This window comes from Megalobrama amblycephala, linkage group LG19, assembly GCF_018812025.1.
Source record: "Megalobrama amblycephala isolate DHTTF-2021 linkage group LG19, ASM1881202v1, whole genome shotgun sequence".
Lineage (NCBI taxonomy): Eukaryota > Metazoa > Chordata > Actinopteri > Cypriniformes > Xenocyprididae > Megalobrama > Megalobrama amblycephala.
Genome location: NC_063062.1, coordinates 11,947,254 through 11,965,243, shown reverse-complemented (window position 1 = coordinate 11,965,243; position 17,990 = coordinate 11,947,254). Strand labels below are relative to the sequence as shown.

General features: G+C 37.9%; 2 protein-coding genes, 1 long non-coding RNA gene and 1 other non-coding gene across 8 annotated transcripts in view; 3 read left to right on the top strand and 1 right to left on the bottom strand.

Moving 5' to 3' along the window:
• megf11 (multiple EGF-like-domains 11) overlaps nt 1–3,696 on the top strand; it is a 141,547-nt gene extending 137,851 nt beyond the window's left edge. For all 5 annotated transcript variants that reach the window (XM_048168707.1, XM_048168705.1, XM_048168706.1 and 2 more), the window contains one exon: nt 2,289–3,696. In XM_048168707.1, the coding sequence (XP_048024664.1) occupies nt 2,289–2,464 (176 nt within the window). In that variant the 3' untranslated portion in view covers nt 2,465–3,696. The remainder of the gene's footprint in view (nt 1–2,288) is intronic.
• A 1,537-nt stretch (nt 3,697–5,233) lies between these two features.
• Nucleotides 5,234–12,087, bottom strand: rab11a (RAB11a, member RAS oncogene family). The gene is made up of 5 exons (XM_048168210.1): nt 11,880–12,087; nt 10,418–10,613; nt 8,287–8,480; nt 8,086–8,166; nt 5,234–7,580 (listed from the first exon to the last, which is right to left on the bottom strand). The coding sequence occupies exons 1-5, from the start codon at nt 11,917–11,919 to the stop codon at nt 7,444–7,446; spliced, it is 648 nt and encodes a 215-aa protein (XP_048024167.1). The 5' UTR covers nt 11,920–12,087; the 3' UTR covers nt 5,234–7,443.
• Nucleotides 12,088–13,136: 1,049 nt separating this feature from the next.
• On the top strand, nt 13,137–15,067 carry LOC125254613. The gene is made up of 3 exons (XR_007181704.1): nt 13,137–14,305; nt 14,509–14,541; nt 14,671–15,067. It is a non-coding gene; the product is annotated as an uncharacterized LOC125254613 (long non-coding RNA).
• Nucleotides 13,555–13,626, top strand: trnaq-cug. The gene has a single exon. It is a non-coding gene; the product is annotated as a tRNA-Gln (tRNA).
• Nucleotides 15,068–17,990: the final 2,923 nt, after the last annotated feature.

Here is a 17,990-nt window from a genome sequence, read left to right as displayed (position 1 = left end):
CTCCTGTTGCTTTGATTACATCAGTGGCATCGTTTCGATGTGCTTATGCAGTGACACACCATTTATTGCCAAGATCTTGTATTGATGATGGGAGAGTCAGACCACTGCGTAAAGTCTTCTCCAGCACATCTCGAACATTCTCATTGGGGTTGAGGTCTGGACCCTCTGGTGGCCAGTCCATGTGTCAAAATGATGTCTTCACAATTTGAGCCAGATGAATCCTGCCATTGTCATTTTGGAATATGCCCATGTCATCAGGGAAGGAAAAAAATCCATTGATGGAAAAACCTGGTCATTCAGTATATTCAGGTAGTCAGCTGACCTAATTTTTTGGACACATAACGTTGCTGAACCTAGACCTGGCCAAGTGAAGCAAACCCAGTTTATGACACTGTCCCCACAGGCTTGTACGGTAGGCACTATGCATGATGGGTGCATCACTTCATCCGCCTCTCTTCTTACCCTGATGCACCCATCACTCTGGAACAGGGTAAATCTGGACTCATCAGACCACATGACCTTTTTGCATTGTTCCAGAGTCCAATCTTTATGCTCCCTAGCAAATTGAAGCCTTTTTTCTCACTGGTAAGTATTTAAGTCTACACAGCTGTTTAGTCCCAATCCCTTGAGTTCTCTTCACATTGTGCATGTGGAAATGCTCTTAATTTCACTATTAAACATAGCCATGAGTTCTACTGTAGATTTTTTTTTTCCATTTAATTGATCTCCAATCACGTTCATTCAAGATTTTTTTCTGACCACATTTCTTCCGCGATGATGATGGTTCACCTTTATCCTTCCAGGTTTTAATAATGTGTGGACAGTTTTCCACATCCACAGGATATTTCTTCCAGCATGATTGTTTGAGTTACTCACTGCATCAGTTAGGGTTAAATAACTTGTTGTCAGCTGAAACATATTAATCACTGCAGTAATTATCCAATGGAAGGTTTGGCAACACTTTAATTTAGGGTCCAATTCTCACTATTAACTAGTTACTTATTAGCATGCATATTAATAGGATATTGTCTGTTTGTTAGTACATATAAAGCACATATTAAAGGTCCCGTTTTTCGTGGTTTGTTGAAGCTTTGTGTTTATAGTGTGCAATATAACATGTGTTCATGTTTCGCGTGTTAAAAATCACAGTATTTTTCACATAATTTACTTATCTGTATACCGCTGTTTCCACTGTCATAAAAACGGGCTGATGACTTCCTTGTTCTATGAAGTCCCTCCTTCAGAAATACGTAACGAGTTCTGATTGTGCCAGCGGTTCCTGTGTTGTGATTCGACAGCAGCTTAGCGAACCTTGCCCGGAAAGGTCACGCCTCTTACCATAACGTGGAGATGCACGCGCTCAGTGTTATTGTAAACATGTCTTTAATTTTACCCTATCAATTTGAGCCGGAATCAGACCCGGTGATTGGACTGCGGGATGAAAATAACAGCGTTTCGACGACATGGCGACAAACACACTCTACAAACGCAACTCTTGTGTATTCCTGTGGGCGGAGGTTAGTCAAAAAACTGTTTTAGTGACGTCATTAAAGAAGGAAGTAGAGGGATGTAGTCCAAACTGGCCGTTCGATGTAGGCGACTTCTGTTAAATAAAATATCTCGCTTGGCATTGAACTTTGAGCTTTAAAATTTTACAGATTTTATTTATACTCTAACAACAACATTACACACTAACTTAAGTTTGAAACATGGGATCACGAAGAACGGGACCTTTAATGCCTTAATCTGCATGACCATATTCTACATCCCTTAATCCTACCCAATACTTAGACTTAACTACCTTACTAACTATTAATAAGCAGTAATTAGGAGTTTATTGAGGCAAAAGTCTTAATCTCAAGTGTGACCAAAGGTTCTTACCTATTTACCTATTTTTTTGGCCAGGCATATATTATCATATAAATTGTTTTGTAAGGTTTATAATGATATAATTATGTTTTATGCATGAATAACAGATGTAATTTATGCTTCATGTTCTAAGCCTTTAGTGAACGAGACCCAATATTACAGTATAATACAGTATTTTTAATGTTTGAATGTGTTAATGTATGAATTCATTTATTTAAAGGAGAAACTTCCCATTGTAGTACAAGGTTGCCACATGGCAATATTTAATCCCATTATTTTCCCATAAATGATGCCAAAATATCTAATGGGAAAAAATATTAAATCTCTAGAACAAAATATACACCATATAGAGAGCTATGTGTGAAAGATTCAGAGAGAGTTTCATAAATTGAACCGCTCACCTCTCTTTTCTTTCTCAGAACCGACAGTGAGTGTTCTTCAGGGACCCAACGGCCTGGCGACCGGATTCTCCCAGAGTCCTTACGACCTTCCGCGGAACAGCCACATTCCCAGCCACTACGACATCTTGCCCATGCGCCACAGCCCCACACACACCCCACCCCCTCCAGAGAGCCCCCCGAGCTCCCTGCTGTAGAGCCCAGTCCTGCCCCAAAAACACAGACGCAAGACTGGCAGCTCCGAGACCTCGTTTTTTTACAATCTCAACCTCTCTCTCTCTTCTTATCTCTCTTCCTCTCCAACACACATTCAAGTACAGATGCATGAGTAGATTAACTGGACACGACACAGGTGGAGACCGTATTCCTCTTTCCGTTGAGTAAACGAGGATTGCGGGAAATGAACTGTATACCAGAACAAGAACTCGAGATTTGGACACCAGCGATTATTCATCATCCCTCTCAGAGGTGTTTTATAACAAGCTGTGCATATAAAATCAGGAAATACAAATGTAGAAAAGGATTCTTTGCTTATAGGTCAATGAAAAGACTTTTGGAGGGAATAAAGGAGCATTTGAGAGGTTTTCATGGAAACATACTCACTATGTTGATTCTTAAAGACTAGAGCTCTGCACACTGGAACAGATAATCAATGCGACTCAATGATCCAGAACTTGTAATTTGGAGTTGCCGTCAATCTCGAAACCGAGAGCCGGGGTGACCGTGAGAGGGCAGTCCTCTTTTTTTCACCCCTGAGCGTTTAGTCTGGACCATAGAGACAAAAGCATGGTTTAAAATAAGAAATAATAAGAGTTCTTAAAGACGGTTACCATTATGAGATAAGGGAGTACCGACCATGACTTTAATACTGTACATTCATCTACCGTTCAGAAATATTTATAAAGTTTATGAGGAGAGCCTGGGGTCAACATGAGCTCTGTGATACTGCACTACACTGCTCATTTGTGTAACAACCTGGTGCTTTCTATTGTACTGTACATAGAAGTTTATGACTGTTGCTATCAGTTAATTGGGTGTGTATGTCTTATGAACTGGGATTAAGTTGTGTAACACTATACAAAGCTATCATGTTTAGTTTTTCTTCTCTGTATGTTTACATTTTTAAAACATCTATTAGCAGGCCTTGAAAGGTTTTTATTTTGTGGTTATGTATTTATGATGTTTATTTATACCTTGTTTGTGCAAGTGATGTTTTCTTTATAGTGTAAAAGTTAAACATATTTAAAAGGGGAAAAAAGTAGCATGAACAAATGAAGTGACCAATTATTTTCATGTGCTTGTGCTATTCGTGCACAGTATTAATATATAAAGTCGACATTATATGTTAGCTCTTATGTCAAAATAGACTCCATGATAGACCTCATACGTGTCCTAAAAACAGTATAAATAGATTTGGAGACTTGTCCCATTCCTTGTGTTTCAGTTTGTTTGATGATTGCGGCTTTGCGGCTTTGATTTGAGTTTTGTGGCTGCGTAACATCATAATAGCAATAACATAGTGACAATCGTTCATAAATAAAAGGGGGGGAAAGCATTTCATCAATCCTATCAGCTCTACAGCTCAGTAGTGGTTCCTCGTGCACTTTTATGAATTGTTCAAGATCGCTCAATCTATTTAATGTTCTTACTGTTTAATTGCTGCTTATAAAAATACATAAAGTCCTAATTTTTGAAACCTGTTCGAAGGACATTGGTTAATTGCATTGTTTGGCTGTCACATATTTTTTCATGTAATAACCACTAAACTGTATAACTGACTTATCTCAAGAAATTTTTACGTTATATTAACCTTAAAGTTAATCTTTAAAAACATTAAAGGATTAGTTCACTTTCAAATGAAAATTAGCCCAAGCTTTACTCACCCTCAAGCCATCCTAGGGTGTATATGACTTTCTTCTTTCTGATGAACACAATCGGAGAAATATTAATAAATATCCTGACGCATCCAAGCTTTATAATGGCAGTGAGCGGGGTTCACGAGTATGAGCTGAAGAAAGTGCATCCATCCACCGTAAACGTGTGCTCCACACGGCTCCGGGGGGTTAATAAAGGCCTTCTGAAATGAAGTGATGCGTTTGTGTAAAAAAATATTCATATTTAAGTTATGAAGTAAAATATCTAGCTTCCGCCAGACCGCCTTCCGTATTCTACTTATGAAGAAAGTATAAAACTCTTGCAGTTCAAAAAGTTTATGCTACATCCTACGCAGAAGCTAGATATTTTACTTCATAACTTGTTAAATATGGATTTTTTTTTTTTTTTTTTTTTTTTTTTACACAAACGCATCGCTTCGCTTCAGAAGGCCTTTATTAACCCCACGGAGCCGTGTGGAGTATGTTTATTATGGATGGATGTGGATGGAGGCACTTTCTTGAGCTTCATACTCGTTCACTGCCATTATAAAGCTTGGAAGCGTCAGGATATTTATTAATATTTGTGTTCATCAGAAAGAAGAGTCATATACACCTAGGATGGCTTAAGGGTGAGTAAAGCTTGGGCTAATTTTCATTTGAATGTGAACTAATCCTTTAATGTTTAATATTGTTAAATGTATTAATGAGCAAATTAACAGTTTTTTTCTATTATACTGTACATTATAATGTTGTAATGCTAGATTCATTTAGTGTTTTATTTTAATTTATTTATTTAGACAACAGATTTTGATATAGTTAATTTACCTTGAAAATAATAATTTGGTGTGTCTGTACTAAACATTATCTGTCACAAATAACTGCTCCCTTTCAAATAAACCAACCACTTTTACTAAATTTAGAAATAAGGACGTAATGGTCATGCCTTAAGGAACTGAAATAAATATGATGTTGAAAAATAAGGAATAAAGTAACGGGGCATTATCAGCAGCGGTTAATGAGGTAATAAAACTGTTACATGACAAACCGAAGCTTTTAAAGAACAGTTAAACAAATGATAAGTAACAGAAAAACTTTGAATTAACTACATATTTTATTTGCTCTTTTAAATTGGAATTACAGTGGACAGAGTAATAGTATAATCATAACAATACAAAATAAAATCACAGTACAGTGCAGACAAAAGAAACAAAAAGAAATAAGGTTCTCGAGGCAATACGTGAAAGATCCGACAGTCAGAAAAGTATTATCTGGATAATCTTACTAGGACACACCAGCTATGTGCAGTGCATGGGCAGGTCATAGTTGTGCCATCTGTACCCTCACATCATTGGCACCGGCCCCTGTTAGCACCAGAGACCCCTGCCTCTAGAGAACAGTCATACAATCAGGGTCCGAAAAGAACAGAAACAGACCCCGATGCTTGTATAATCACCAGGTCTTTTCCTTTTGATGGCGATAAGTACTGTATTACCTCAATGTGCTGCTTATAAGATCTAGGGTTTTACCTTATAAGATATAGGAGACTCACTAAAAACAGTAAAATGACTTGCATGCAGTAATGTCGGTTCAGTCTGATTCAGTAATTACATTGCAGCCTTGAAGGGCCTTCAATTCCACCTGGAATGTGTTCCGATACTGTTGAGAATGATCTTAGCAAACTATGTTGTTTTACCTAGGGCTAGGGTAATTAAAGTCAAAAGTGAAATTTGCAGAAAAATAAACCAGTTCAGAGTTGCAGACTAAGATGCTGAGGTCTACGGTATTCTTCCACACCGAGGTCACCCGTGGTGACCGTTATATAACATGCATTATTAGTTCAGTCTTTACTGATATTTTATGTCACACTGAGTAAATTTTATTAGACAGCCATTAAGCGAAGACGAGCATCACAGCTTGTGGTAGTTTCCTCATCTGCTGGAATCAGGACAAAGACTTTTTGTAGGCTAAAACACATAATACATTCATAAATTATCACACTGTGTCTTAACGCTCAAGAGTCCCATCACTTCGCCACGAAGATTAAAGGCTAACGACTCGATTCAAGTGACTACCACAAAATAAATACAAGTTACAGGTCTTAAGATCATTAACTGTAGTGGCGGGAGATATTTTACATTCAGTGCAATAAAAAGAAAGAGAAAGTATCCAGTCTGTTCCCTAGAGTGCTCTCATGTGATGCGGCCGCCGTCGGCCGGCCGCCATTCACCGCTGCGTGTTTTTCCTGTTCTGACTTTAACGACAGAGTGTGACCTGCACGAGTACAATGGGTTTGAGGTTGTGGCGATAGGATAATGTTACGTTTAGGGGAAGTCTGTTCCCTCATTTCATACTGAATCGGTTTGTGGTAGTGTTTCAAAGAGAACCTGTGCCTGTGTTTGGGAAATCATCTTTCTGCGTTATGACATCAATTATTGTTTATTACAAATTGAACTTTTGCTATATGAAGACAACAACTGAAAGGGCTGGTAAGACTACGTTACAGCGTGATTCTAGCGTGTGATGAAGGCCTCGCCGCACTGGCACGGACCGCTGAAGAGGACATGTTTTGCGTTTGAAGCACATGCATGAAAGCGTCCGTGTGTAACGTTCCATCAAAAAAAGGCACTAAAACCACTATTCTACCTCGATGCAAATGAAGCACGTGATGGCGAAGACAAAACAGCGCAGTAGCCATGTGCCTTAAGGCCTCTTCCATTGGCCTGATGGTGAAATCAAGAACGCGACGCGATGCCGCCCAGTGCCGAATGCATGAAGGGAGTGTACATGCAATGTAAACCACGCTCGGAAGATGGCTGAAAGGTGAAGGACTGTGGTCTTTGGGCCCTAATCATCATCTAACATCTATCAGGTACATCATCTCTCTACAATCACAACATTAAATATAGCAAAACCTCCAATACTGCACGTTTCTCCCCTCCACCCCAGACACGACAGTGACAAGGGGGGCTGCTACTATAGACATACATGAGCGAACCTCACACGTTTGCGAATGAAATTATATATTAAGACATTTCAGTGAAGATCGGCACAAATGATTATTAAAATTCTGCAATATAAAAGCCTACCATGGCAGGAAGGAGGAAAAAAAAAAAAAAAACAAGCATAGTCCAGACTGCAGGTGGTGACCCTTTGAGATTCCAGCTTTGGAACCAGCCTCTGTGCTCAAGCCTAGTTGTGCAGCTGCATCTCAGACCCAAAGCAGTCTTGAAGAGGAGGAGGGGGGGAGGGGGGTGTTGCAGGTGGGTGGTTGGGGAGGGGATTGGGTTATGTTACGGGTGCCGCTAGATGCTCTGGCAGCACTGCATCTTTGGTTTATTCTCAGTAGGTTGCACCTGGATGGACACCACATTGTTGCTAGGTGACATGTCATTGTCTCGGCGGTCAGACATCTGCTTTTGGGATACGATCCGATAGATTTCTACGGGACAGAAAAAAGATATTGATGCTAAGACAACGTACACAGTGATAACGATCTTCGAACTGGTAATGAATATGGACTTTGTGTTGCCGTAAAAGCCTATAAACCCTACAGTTATTACTTAATGTCAGGGCAAACACAATTACAGCATTGCAACTGACTGCGATGCCTTTGCCTTTGAAACATTTATTATTTGTTCTTCCTCTGCAGATGCCAGGAGCCAAACAGAGGAGCAAAAGACGACGGAAACTCTCTATTGCAGTCACGTCAGGCTAGAGAAACCTACCCGACCCAGTCGGGGCTTTTGATGAGTCATTCATAAGGATATGGCCTTCAGCCAATCAATCTTCCTTTTAGACAAAAACACAGTCATTTCCTCAAAGCCTGTTTTTTTATTCATGTATTCTTCGACCGTTACAAAAATAAAAGTTTATCATCTTTAACCTTGCGCGCTGATAAGTATCCGCTGCTTATGCTGAAACGCACTTTTGCAAAGCACACTCACCAGTCAGGATGGTCTGGAAAGCGGTCTCTACATTGGTGGAATCCAAAGCTGAGGTCTCTAGGAAGGACAGACCGTTTTTCTCTGCAAACATAGGGAACATACATGCAGTTGAAAGAGTATGCAAAGAAACCAAACTATACTGGCTATACACACTTCCTGTAATGCATCAGGCCACTTCTAAGACTTTACTGTGGGTCTAACCTGCAAATGCACGTGCTTCGTCGGTGGGAACAGCCCGAAGGTGACGCAAGTCGCTTTTATTGCCCACGAGCATGATGACGATGTTGCTGTCTGCATGGTCTCGGAGCTCCTTAAGCCAACGCTCCACATTCTCATAGGTCAGGTGCTTGGCGATGTCATACACTAGGAGGGCCCCCACAGCTCCTCGGTAATACCTGTAGACCGAAACAGGGAACAAATCGAAAGATAATGGAAAATTGAAGAGTGTGCTCAATGAGTACACATAAACATGCAATCTGAATTATTCAATATTCCAATTAAAATACATGGTTACACTTTATTTTAAAAGGTTAGTTCACCCAAAAAATTTTAATTCTGTCATTAAAGGTGCTAAAGAGGATCTTTTCGTCGACTGAGAAACCAAAGACTGCTACTGAGTTTTTGAAATGAGCGCATGCGTAAGAATTTCGAGGGAACGCCTCCCAAAACTCGTGCACAAGTATTGGAACACGAGTGTTTACCAACGGCATTCGCTGTGTCGTGTGAGTGGATTCATTATGTCGGACTCACCGCATGTAACTCATAATCTGCAGTTGTTACTCCTGTCTCTTGACAAAAACATTGCATGCGGCGCCTGTGGAGTGTGGAAAGTTACTGGAGCGCGCAGCCGCGCACGTCTCTCACAAGGAACGTCACAGCAGTGATTGACAAGCCAGAGGGCCAATCGTTTACGCGATGATCGCGTAAACGATTGGCTGATGTTTTTAAGGCCCTATCTCGTGCACAGATGATGTATATTAATATTATTACTTTCAGTGCACCTAATAAATAGTTTTTATCAGTCAGTAAAGACAGTTTCAAGTAATATTGCAAAAATGTATAAAGCAAAACATCCTCTCTAGCACCTTTAATTACTCACCCTCATGTCGTTCTACATCCGTAAAACCTTCGTTCATCTTCAGAACACAAATTAAGATATTTTGATCAAATCTGATGGCTCAGTGATGCCTGCATTGCCAGCAAGTTAATTTAAACTTTAAATGCCCATAAAGGTACTAAAAACATTTAAAACAGTTCATGTGACTACAGTTGTTCAACCTTAATGTTATAAAGTGACGAGAATACTTTGTGCGCCAAAAAAAAACAACATAACGACTTTTCAACAATATCTAGTGATGGGCGATTTCAAAACACTGCTTCATGAAGCTTTACGAATCTTTTGTTTCGAATCAGTTGTTCAGAGCGCCAAAGTCACATGATTTTCAGCAATTTGGCCATTTGATACGTGATTCGAATTACTGATTTGAAACAAAAGATTTGTAAAGCTTCATGAAGCAGTGTTTTGAAATCGCCCATCACTAGATATTGTTGAGTATTCTCGTCACTTTATAATATTAAGGTTGAACCACTGTAGACACATGAACTGTTTTATATGTGTTTTTAGTACCTTTTTGGATCTTGAGAAGTTTGGTGACATTGAAGGCAATGGAGGCCTCACTGAGCCATTGGATTTCATTAAAAATATCTTGTGTTCTGAAGATGAACGAAGGTCTTACAGGTGTAGAACAACATGGGGGTGAGTAATTAATGACATTATTTTAATTTCTGGGTGAACTAACCCTTTAAGGTGACGTTGTTACATTGTACTTGCTCATAAGTGCTGAGTCTGAGTCATGTTAATTAACTACATGTACTTATTATAGAGTTACAGTTAGGGTTAGTTACTTGCAATTATGCATAATTTCCAGTTATTTCTATAGTAAGTACATCCAGTAAGGTGTAAAAACGTCACTTTAAACCAAATACATTTGTCTTAATTGTTTATCATAACAGAAACTTGCTTCACCTCTGAAATAACTTTCAATTTTTGACTGACATCATAATTGACTGCTATAAATACGCAAACTTTAAAAGTGAGGTGGATTCTGATTGGCTCGTTTTTCAACAGGGAAAAAAAACATTCTGAAAGTGATTAACAATATTGTTCCTCTGTGTTGTTATCATTTTATCTTGTAGTGTGAACTTCCCTAAGATCATAGAATTAGAACAATTAAGTTAACATAATGGTGTGAACAAGCTTTTAGACTTTATCAAACTAAACAACAAATACTTGGTATCAGTAATATAAGGAAAATCAGCTTTAGAGCCTTACGCTGAAGTGATAGCTCGGTAACGTTCCTGTCCAGCTGTGTCCCAGATCTGAGCCTTCACCGTCTTTCCATCCACCTGAATGCTACGTGTAGCGAACTCCACTCCGATAGTGCTTTTGCTCTCAAGGTTGAATTCATTACGGGTGAAACGAGACAGCAGGTTACTCTTCCCCACACCAGAGTCTCCAATCAGGACCACTTTCAAATAAAAAACATCATGGTTTGATATCAACATCAGAGCAACACTATAACCAAGTTCACCCAATCTTCGTTTGTGTTTCGAAGAGGAACGAAAGTCTTATGGGTTTGGAAAAACATTAGGGTGAGTAAATGATGACAATTTTAATTTTTGCATGAACTATCCCTTTAAATGGGAGTGTGAGTGATAAATCAAAGAGACATCTGTCTAAAATAAAATATAGGAACAAACCTATTCACATTTGGAAACTTATGTCACAACCACATGTCATACAACCAATTTTGAAAGTGAAGTGCATTTAAATAAGTTTAAATAAGACATGACCATTTTTGGTAACATTCTGGTGACACTGAACGTGATGAATATTGCAAGCTTACAGACTAATAGTCTTATTTAAAGACAGGTACACAGAACATAACTAAACTACTAGATTAGTTTACAATAACTACTATTCACGCCAGCAGGTAATTTCTTAACTGATGACAGCATGCCTCACAGAAGCGAAACCAATGCATGTAAAAGATGACTAAAGAAGGGACTTATCCTAAAAAGATAAATTTCACATGCTTTCATGAAAAAAGAACAACAACGATAAGCAACATACGTACGCAAAGAGAGGCCGCATCACCCCATACCAAAAGACAATAATATTAAACTGACACATAATTATTTTTAAAATGGCAGTTCACCCAAAATGTGTTGTTCCAAAACATGTTGACTTTATTTTTGTCGGTGGAACACAAAAGATGATGTTAGGCAGAATGACAGCCTCAGTCACCGTTCACTTTCATTGTGTGGAAAGAGATATAATGAAAGTGAACGGTGGTTGAAGTCGTCTCAGATATCTCCTTTGTCTTCCACCGAAGTCAGTCAGTCATACAGGCTAGGAAAAACATTTGGGAATGCAGGCCGTTTCCCATTTCCGCCTGCTCCGTTAAACCCCTCCAGCGACCGTATCGGCTAACTTCAGCTAGCCGCTTCAAGGTGTGGTCCGATCTTCGGTAAATTGTTCTTTATGTGATAAATTAACCAACATCTGTATAGAGCGAGTGCGCCGTAAATGAGTAATATTTCACATAAACCGATAAACACTAAACTTATACAGTTCCAGTCGAGGAGCAGGAGTTGTTTTGTGCTGTTCGAAGTGAGCTAGCCGGTTAGCTGGCCTTTATGTGTTTAATATAAAACCACACTAACTAACAATAACCACGATGATCAGCGCAGCTTTAACATGTACCGTCGACACAAATATACTACGTACTAACCTTTAAACAAGTAGTCATATTCGTCGTCTCGCGTCCCCATTTCGATTAAAAGAAAAGCGCAAACAATGGAAGAATGTGAAGGAAAAGTGGAGCCGACCCGTCCCTGTCCTCTCCGCTACTGCACTGCAGTGTATTTGTGATTAGGCAGTAGCCATGCTAACAGGTTAGCAAGCAGGCGAACCAGTGAGCATCTCGTGAAGTGTTCCGGGTTAGGGCCTTTACAAGCTGTCATAATAAAAGCCTTATTACAATATTTATTGTATTTTATTTGGCAACTTTTCAAATCCTTCAGTATTTTAATTTTTTATTACACAAAATATGACAGTATGTTGAAGATGATATACCACTAGGAATGTAATATGCACGTTGTATAATGTATAACTATATTGTGCACCTCGTTTATAATGTATACCTTAAGGGTTAGTTCACCCCAAAATTAAAATAATGTCATTTATTACTCACCCTCATGTCGTTCTACACCTGTAAGACCTTCGTTCATCTTTCGAACACAAATTAAGATATTGTTGATGAAATCCAGTGGCTCAGTGAGGCCTGCATAGACAGCAATGCCATTCAAACTCTCGAGGTCCATTAATGTACTAAAAACATATTTGAAACAGTTCATGTGGGTTCAGTGGTTCTATCTTAATATTATAAAGCGACGAGAATACTTTTTATGCACCAAAAAAACTAAATAATGACTTTTCAACAATATTTAGTGATGGCCGATTTCAAAACACTGCTTCTGAGCTTTATGAATCTTTTGTTTCGAATTAGTGATTCGGATCTCCTGTCAAACGACTAAACCATAGACATCATATGCGGCTAAACTGCTGAAATCACGTGACTTTGGCACTCAAATTCACTGATTCGATTCGTAAAGCTCAGAAGCAGTGTTTTGAAATCGGCCCATAGAGATATTGTTGAAAAGTCTTTATTTGTTTTTTGTTTTTTGGTGCACAAAAAGTATTCTTGTCACTTTATAATATTAAGATAGAACCACTGAAGTCACAAATATGTTTTTAGTACCTTTATGGACCTCGAGAGTTTGAATGGCCTCACTGAGCCATCGGATTTCATCAAAAATATCTTAATTTCTGTTCCGAAGATGAACGAAGGTCTTACGGCTGTAGAACGACATGAGGTTGAGTAATAAATTACATTATTTTCATTTTTGGGTGAACTAACCTTTTAATGTCTTGTAATTACTGCATTCAGTGTAGTATTTTCTGTCTACTGTTATTGCCTGTCTGATAATGCAACCTAATTCTCACACAGTATCGTGGTATATAACTATAAAACAATTAAATGATTAAATTAAAATGCTAATATTTATGTTTAATATGTTTTAATATAAAACATGTGCTTTGGCAGAAACCATAAAGAATTTTTTTGCACAACAAAAAACACTAACGTTAGTTTCATTAAGGGGGCACATAGCAAGGAAGTGACGCTGAGGTTGAAATATGTTCATGTTAAGCAGAGAGGTATTTAGCATGCCGCTGTGTTCTTCGGAGTTATTTTTAATTTAGACTAGTAAAAGTGGGTTGTTTAGGTCATACTTTCTGGTGATAGCGGTTTTAAGGAAACAAACAAACAAAAAGCAACGAATGAAACATTTTTTCATATTTCACAATAGCTATTAAAACTGTAGATAGCCAATGCGGGGCAGGCCGGTTCCATGGTGTAATGGTTAGCACTCTGGACTCTGAATCCAGCGATCCGAGTTCAAATCTCGGTGGAACCTGAATTTTGTATTTTATGGGTAATAATATAATTTAGAACCTACATTTCATGATAATAGTTAACAGGAGCATAAAAAGGTCTGTTCTGAATTATGACTCTTCTGAAAAGGGCAATAATTAGCTCAAACACTGTGATAAATCCGTATAACGCGTTTTTTCTTTTTCTTTTTTTTTCTTTTTTCTTTTCTTTTTTTTTTTTTTTTTTTACAAAAGATTACAAGATTAAAAGGATAAAAAGGTGTAAATATGATTTAGTCTAAAGTAAAACAGCATTCTTCTAAGCATATCATAAACAGGGTTTATGATAAATTTAAACATTACCTAAGGCCACTAGGGTGCAGTATTGTGCGTATCTTGAGTTCCACAGAAACACCAAAATGGTTGAAATGTACTGAACACGTGATTGTGTAGATAGACGTAAACAAGAAGTTGCACCTTCATTACGTAGTTGAAAGCCAAAAATGCGTTGCGGTGGGGATGGGAAGTCCCCATGATTCACACGGACTGAAAATAAAATTTTGTATGAACAATAAGACAGATATTTCAGATTTGAAATGACTGCAGATTCATCTCATATTTACCATATTTACATGTATATAGATATTTTAGTCACATTGAGTGGATAGTTTGAAAATGACAAAACATTTTAAACACAGTCCGAACCTTTTGATGCCACCAAAGGTATTTACTTCCATAGGCTGGTTACACAATCATAGCAACCAAACCTTTGACTCATAACAGACAGCCATATGCATTTCCTGGCAATGCTTTTCCAGACCTGTTTTTAATGCCAGTTTCAGATCTAGTTAGCTAGCCAGCCCTTTGCTCATGCATACTCTGTTGAATACAGATTAATTTGTCCAGATTTTTCTCTTTTCTTTCAGAATTTTACAGTTTTTGCATCAAAAGCTCTCACAGTAAGTATGACTGTGGTTATAATTATGAGGTTTTGTACTTTTTAGATTGTAAGAGTGAAACAGAGAAAATGTTTTAAAGTATGGTTGCACCCTTTTAGCCTACTTAATTTTTCTTATTACATCATCCAGACTCATCTCACAGAACTTCATCTAGAAATCCATGCTGAATCTCTATGATGCTTTACAGCAAACTGTAGGACTGGACTGTATTCAGAGCTGTATTTTTGATGTATACTGTAAGTCTGCCAGTAATGTACTCTTATTGTTGATGACTCATCTTTGAAAAGAAACATCTGTTGGACAGTTGGGGGGGTTTCCTTCACTGCGAAACGTGTTCTCAACCAGTGGGCAATGCCTTTCATTTGTGGCACTATTAAATATTCAAATATTTAAGGTGTTTTCCTATTCCTAGGTATTAGCTGGATATCTTTTATGATGTATGATGCACTTTTTTGGACTTCAAAATCAGGAGCCCCATTCACTACCATTATAAATCTTGGAAGAGTCAGGATATTTTTTTAATATAACTCTGATTGTGTTCATCTGAAAGAAGATAGTCATATACACCTAGGATAACTTGAGGGTGAGCATTTTTGGGTGAACTATACATTTAAATTCACATTTCAAGTTTGGATATTAGTCATTCCAGTCAAACACAAGCACACAGTGAAACATGATAACATTACTTCAGCTCCTCAGGGAAATTATAGAGACACTGAGGTAGACACAAAGAGAATACACATGAAACACATAAACATATTTTATGCAGCACACTAGAATTAAAAGTAGGTACAGGCATCTTAGGTTTTGCCATCATTTTGCAATTGTACCTCTCACTGTTTAGATAAATCTTTGACAAATCGATGGCGGGCTGGACTACTATTATAAGTGGGCTGTGTATAAATTCTGTTTCAGATGAACACAATGTGCAGCCTTACAAACATAATTGCTACATCTAAACAAACAGAGAATCCTGTAAAATTGTGTCGAAATGTGCCGCATATTGAATATCACTAATGTCAAGCAATGATTTTGCATGGCAGATCCCTGTGTACATCATCAAACTCTGGCAGACGGAGACCAGCGACAGCAGCCTTCAAGCTCTAATCAGTTTGTTCAGCTGCTCCCATGGCAAATGTATTAAGCTCAACTCCAGATTTGACTTCAGACTATGCAATTGAAAACTTCTCTGTAAAGGCTTTTACACAAAACCAGAAAATGTTGCACTCCACAGTAGACTAAGAAGGCAGGAAAAGGAATACCTTGCTTTTTACCACAATGACCACCAAGCTAACAAAAAGATATTCTAAGAATGTTTTGCTAACGTTCCCATTAAAATGTTATTTCTGAATGTTTCTTAATTTTTCAAAATAAATGAATATTCTCTGAACATTCTGAAGTAGTTCAAGTAGTAACATTTAAAAATGTTAGAAAAATGTCTAACTAAAACATTTCAGAAAAAAACGTTCCATGAATGTTTCTGTGCTAATGTTTTGAGAATTGTTAAAGACCAGAAGCATGTGTCTCAATCAGCTCCCTAGTTCATGGCACTGATCAGGGAGTCAGCCACATTCATTTACAAGATATACTGATTCATGACCTATGAAGCTTATTGAGACGCAGGGCAGAAAACTTTAAAGACTAGATAACTAATATCCCGGACGAGCCCCCAACATTTGTTGATTAGCATGTATATTTTAAGAGAACCTTTCCAAAACATTAGCCAAAGTTTTGAGAACATTCTCTAGTAGCTGGACACATACTAAGGGTATGTTTTTCACGACAACAATCTACTAAAATCAGAAAAGTTTTTTATTTGTACAGATGACAACGTTTTCTAAACTTTTCGGATCCACGAAAATTAGTAAAAACCCTGTATTACGCAAGCCAGACAAGTAGTTGGCAATGTCACATTGAAAAATAAGATGGATAGACTAAACATGTAATGTGCATGTGCATGACGTCACTGTTTTCATTTCCACAGAGATGACAACGGTATTGTTTTCAAAAACTTGCATTCTCAAAAGTTTGCATTTTCAGGCCACCAAAATGCCACTGTCGTGTAAATGAACAGCCAAAGCGCATAAAAAGTTTTCCATTTTTAGTTGAAAACGGTGTCGTGTAAACAGCCCCTCAGTTGACTGTGGATGTCTGAAACTCTAGTCCTACCATTTGGGAGGCCAGCATGTGTCCTTTGGAACCACATAGCTATAGGACAAAAACACGAGGGTCTGGATGTCCTAATCCTTCTGATGTTTATGGGTTTGCACAGCCAGCTGGGTGGCCAGTCGGCATCCACTTAAACTGCTTTATTAAATCATTTATCTGGGTTTAAGAAGTGTTCTGGGTGTCTTCTTGAAGCACTTTGAAGACTGTCCTTAGTTGCAGCACCTTTTGATCTCTGAACCTTATAAAACAAACATTCTCCCACCCTCACACGTTTTCTAAAGTAGAATTGCATATGTCCAAACAAGTTCACCTCTTAAAAAGTCTCCATCTTTTGTCAGTGGTTATCTGCCATTCTGTGCACAGATCTGCTATTTTTGGAGACTCTTTACAGCATGAGACCTTATGTTATTGTCAGCTAAGACACATTTTTGGACAAGCTGAGGAGCTGTTGTTAGTTGAGGATGTAGTTACATTGGCAATCTGCTCTCATCAGACCACCTAGAATGGCATGGAACATCTGAGTCAATGACACATTTTGTTGGCAGACACACCATTAATGAGAAAAATGTCTGCAAACTCTCTGTCAGGTGAGGGCTGTATTTCCATTTTCAAAGCCCTGCAAGACTATCAGTGCAGGACCAGGTTTTGCAAACAAACTTAGAGAGTCACACAGGGCCTATAGTCTCTATAACTTTGTCTTTGGTTCAAATGTGAAGGAGGTTGCCTTTGTAAACTTAACCATTCATATAATGATGTCCTCTCGCATTAACTACTAGTGGACAACAGCAATATAATAGTAGTACAAAATGGAATGAAATACACTGACTTGCCATAAATGCAACAGTTAGTGGTCAATCGATATGGGTTTTTTTAATGGGTAAGGCCAGTATCTAAAGAGTAGGGTGATATAATATAGTAGTGCCCAAACATCACTAAGAGTAAAAAAATTTTTTTTTTTTTTATTTTCTAATTTTATACAAATGGACTTTTTCAATACATTTTCAGCTGAACAATAAAAAATAAACAATTAAGATATATTTACAGTAATACAATTTAATGATAGCAAATAAGATGCGTACAAATAAATATAAATAAATATACAAATATATATACAAGTGTAGTGCACATTTTGTGTTTTCCAGTATATTCACTGTAAAAAAAAAAAAAAAAAAAAAAATCGTTGTTTTAACTTAAAAAAGTAAGTATTTGTGCTGCCTTAAAATTTTTAGTTTAGTCAACTTGAAATGTGAAGTTGTACTAAGTGACAACTTGGATATTTG

Bases quoted from the DNA above. Each gene is read 5' to 3' on its own strand.
- rab11a (XM_048168210.1), bottom strand. From the start codon at position 11,919: ATGGGGACGCGAGACGACGAATATGACTACTTGTTTAAAG. The intron at 8,481-10,417 runs GTAAGGCTCTAA...TTCGGTCTACAG, and splicing joins TACCGAGCTATCACTTCAGC to GTATTACCGAGGAGCTGTGG. The intron at 8,167-8,286 runs GTTAGACCCACA...CTATGTTTGCAG, and splicing joins CGAAGCACGTGCATTTGCAG to AGAAAAACGGTCTGTCCTTC.